A 1,940-nucleotide genomic window follows, 5' to 3' on the forward strand; every position below is an offset into this window, starting at 1 on the left:
ATGTGTGTGTGTGTGTGTGTGTGTATAAATTATATATATATATAATTTCCTTGGACACATTTAAAATAGCTATTTTGAAGGCTTGTCTATTATGTCCAACACATAGGGCCCCTCAAAGACTATTATCTACTTCTATTATTAGCTTCTATTATCTACTTTTATTATATACTGGTCGAACCTTCTGGTTGCTTTGCATGTCTTGTAATTTTTTCATTGAAAAGCAGACATCTTAGGTAATATATTGTAGCAAATCTGGAAACTGGAGAACTAAGTGTTCCTCAGCTAATTCCCAGATGGCCTCTTCTCACCAGCTCCAGGCCAGGTCAGGCACCAGAAGGGGCAGGGCCGTGGGGGAAGCGCCTACCTTTGAAGTACCCACCCTAAATTGAGAGGTCTCTATCAAGGACAGTTTCCTCAGAAGTATCCTAACCCCTAGGTCCTGGGTAGGGCTCTGGCTGGACACTGTCTGCAGTGAGGATCCGAGTGAAACTGAGCATGCGACATTTCCCACTCAGGCAGGGGAGCTTGCAGTGCCAGGACCCGCCATTTCTGCCCCTTGGATGAGTCGGCTGTCTCCCCTCCACCTGTTTGCCTCCAGGCCGCGAGGGGGCGCCCCGACAAGGCTGACGCCACCGGCCGTGCCCATGGCGTCCCTGGGCGGTCCCCGGGGTGGCGGCCGCTCCCTGAGCCTTGTGGTCTGGCTGCTGCTCCTCCAGCTTCAGCTCCGTGAGGCTCGGGTGGGCGGGGAGGGGGCGCAGGGCGGGTCAGCGCTGCCCTCGCCCCCTCCAACCGCCTTGGGGGGCGGCCTCCGGGCCTCCGGAGAGAGCCTGTGGAAGCCGCCACCCGTACGGGTTCCGGGGTCCCCTGAGGCTCCCGAATCCCATCAGGTTAACTTCAATGTGGTGGATTTTCTCCCAGGTGACTCTTCGTGTTGGGAGTCACCAGGAGAGGGCTGAGGTGTCAGGGTGGGACCTGGTGCTTCCTGGGAGTTTGGGAGAGAACGAGGCTCTGCCCTTAGGGGTCTGAGGGGGACACGATTTGGCCATGGGAGGTCTGAGGGTACATGGTCTGGGGACTCGGGAGCTGCCTGAGGGGCACCTCTTACTTTCCTGGGGAGCCCGGGGTGGGTGGGGGGTCAGGGGGGACGAGGCCTGTTCTTCGAGGTTCTTCCTACGCTGTCTTCACCTCAGTGTGTGGCCGAGTGCTCATAAAGATCGTGGGAGGAGAGGACGTGAAAGACGGAGAGTGGCCCTGGCAGGTGAGCTTGAGGGTCAGTGGCAGACATGTCTGCGGAGGCTCCCTCATCACGCAGCAGTGGGTGCTGACCGCTGCCCACTGCATTTTAAGGTGAGGAGTGGCAAGTGGAGATTTTCGAGTTCCCACACCCACGAAGTTCTGTTGCCCTGGCAAGCTGTCAAACACCAAACCCAACCCAACCCAACCCAACCCAACCCAACCCAACCCAACCCAACTGGGCCCAGCCCAGCCCAGCCCAACCCAAACCAAGGCACACAGGATCGAAGCGGAAGGGGTTTTACATCTGCAGTCCTGTTCTTAGGAATACTGGTGTGGTGAACAAAACCAGTGGTTTGGGCCAGTAAACCAATTCTGAGAGTCATCGAGAAGCGCTTTTTGGTGGTGGGTGGCAGAGTGGTGAGGGAGGTTGGGGTAAGACTGGGAAGCATCTGAAATATGTGGAAAAGGCATGAAGGGTGCTTCCTAGAGTCTCAGTGAAGGGCGTGCCCTCTGTCCCACAGCCGCTTCCACTACAGTGTCAAGATGGGAGATCGGAATATCTATAAGGAAGTCACGAGCGTGGTGGTTCCTGTCCAAAAAATCATTATCCACCCTATGTTCTCATCATTTGGAGTCACTCGACATGACCTCGCCCTTCTCTGGCTTCTCTACCCTGTAAATTTCACGGTGACCATCCAGCCTAT

General features: G+C 55.6%; 1 protein-coding gene across 1 annotated transcript in view; it reads left to right on the forward strand.

The window, feature by feature from the left end:
- Positions 1–1,934, forward strand: part of LOC105310797 (serine protease 42-like) — a gene marked incomplete at its 3' end in the record, with an annotated part of 5,095 nt that extends 3,161 nt beyond the window's left edge. The window contains exons 2-3 of the mRNA XM_011386906.2: positions 1,191–1,347; positions 1,758–1,934. Of these exons, the coding sequence (XP_011385208.1) occupies positions 1,191–1,347; positions 1,758–1,934 (334 nt within the window). The remainder of the gene's footprint in view (positions 1–1,190; positions 1,348–1,757) is intronic.
- Positions 1,935–1,940: the final 6 nt, after the last annotated feature.

Source organism: Pteropus vampyrus, unplaced genomic scaffold (genome assembly GCF_000151845.1).
Source record: "Pteropus vampyrus isolate Shadow unplaced genomic scaffold, Pvam_2.0 Scaffold11784, whole genome shotgun sequence".
Taxonomy (NCBI): Eukaryota; Metazoa; Chordata; class Mammalia; order Chiroptera; family Pteropodidae; genus Pteropus; species Pteropus vampyrus.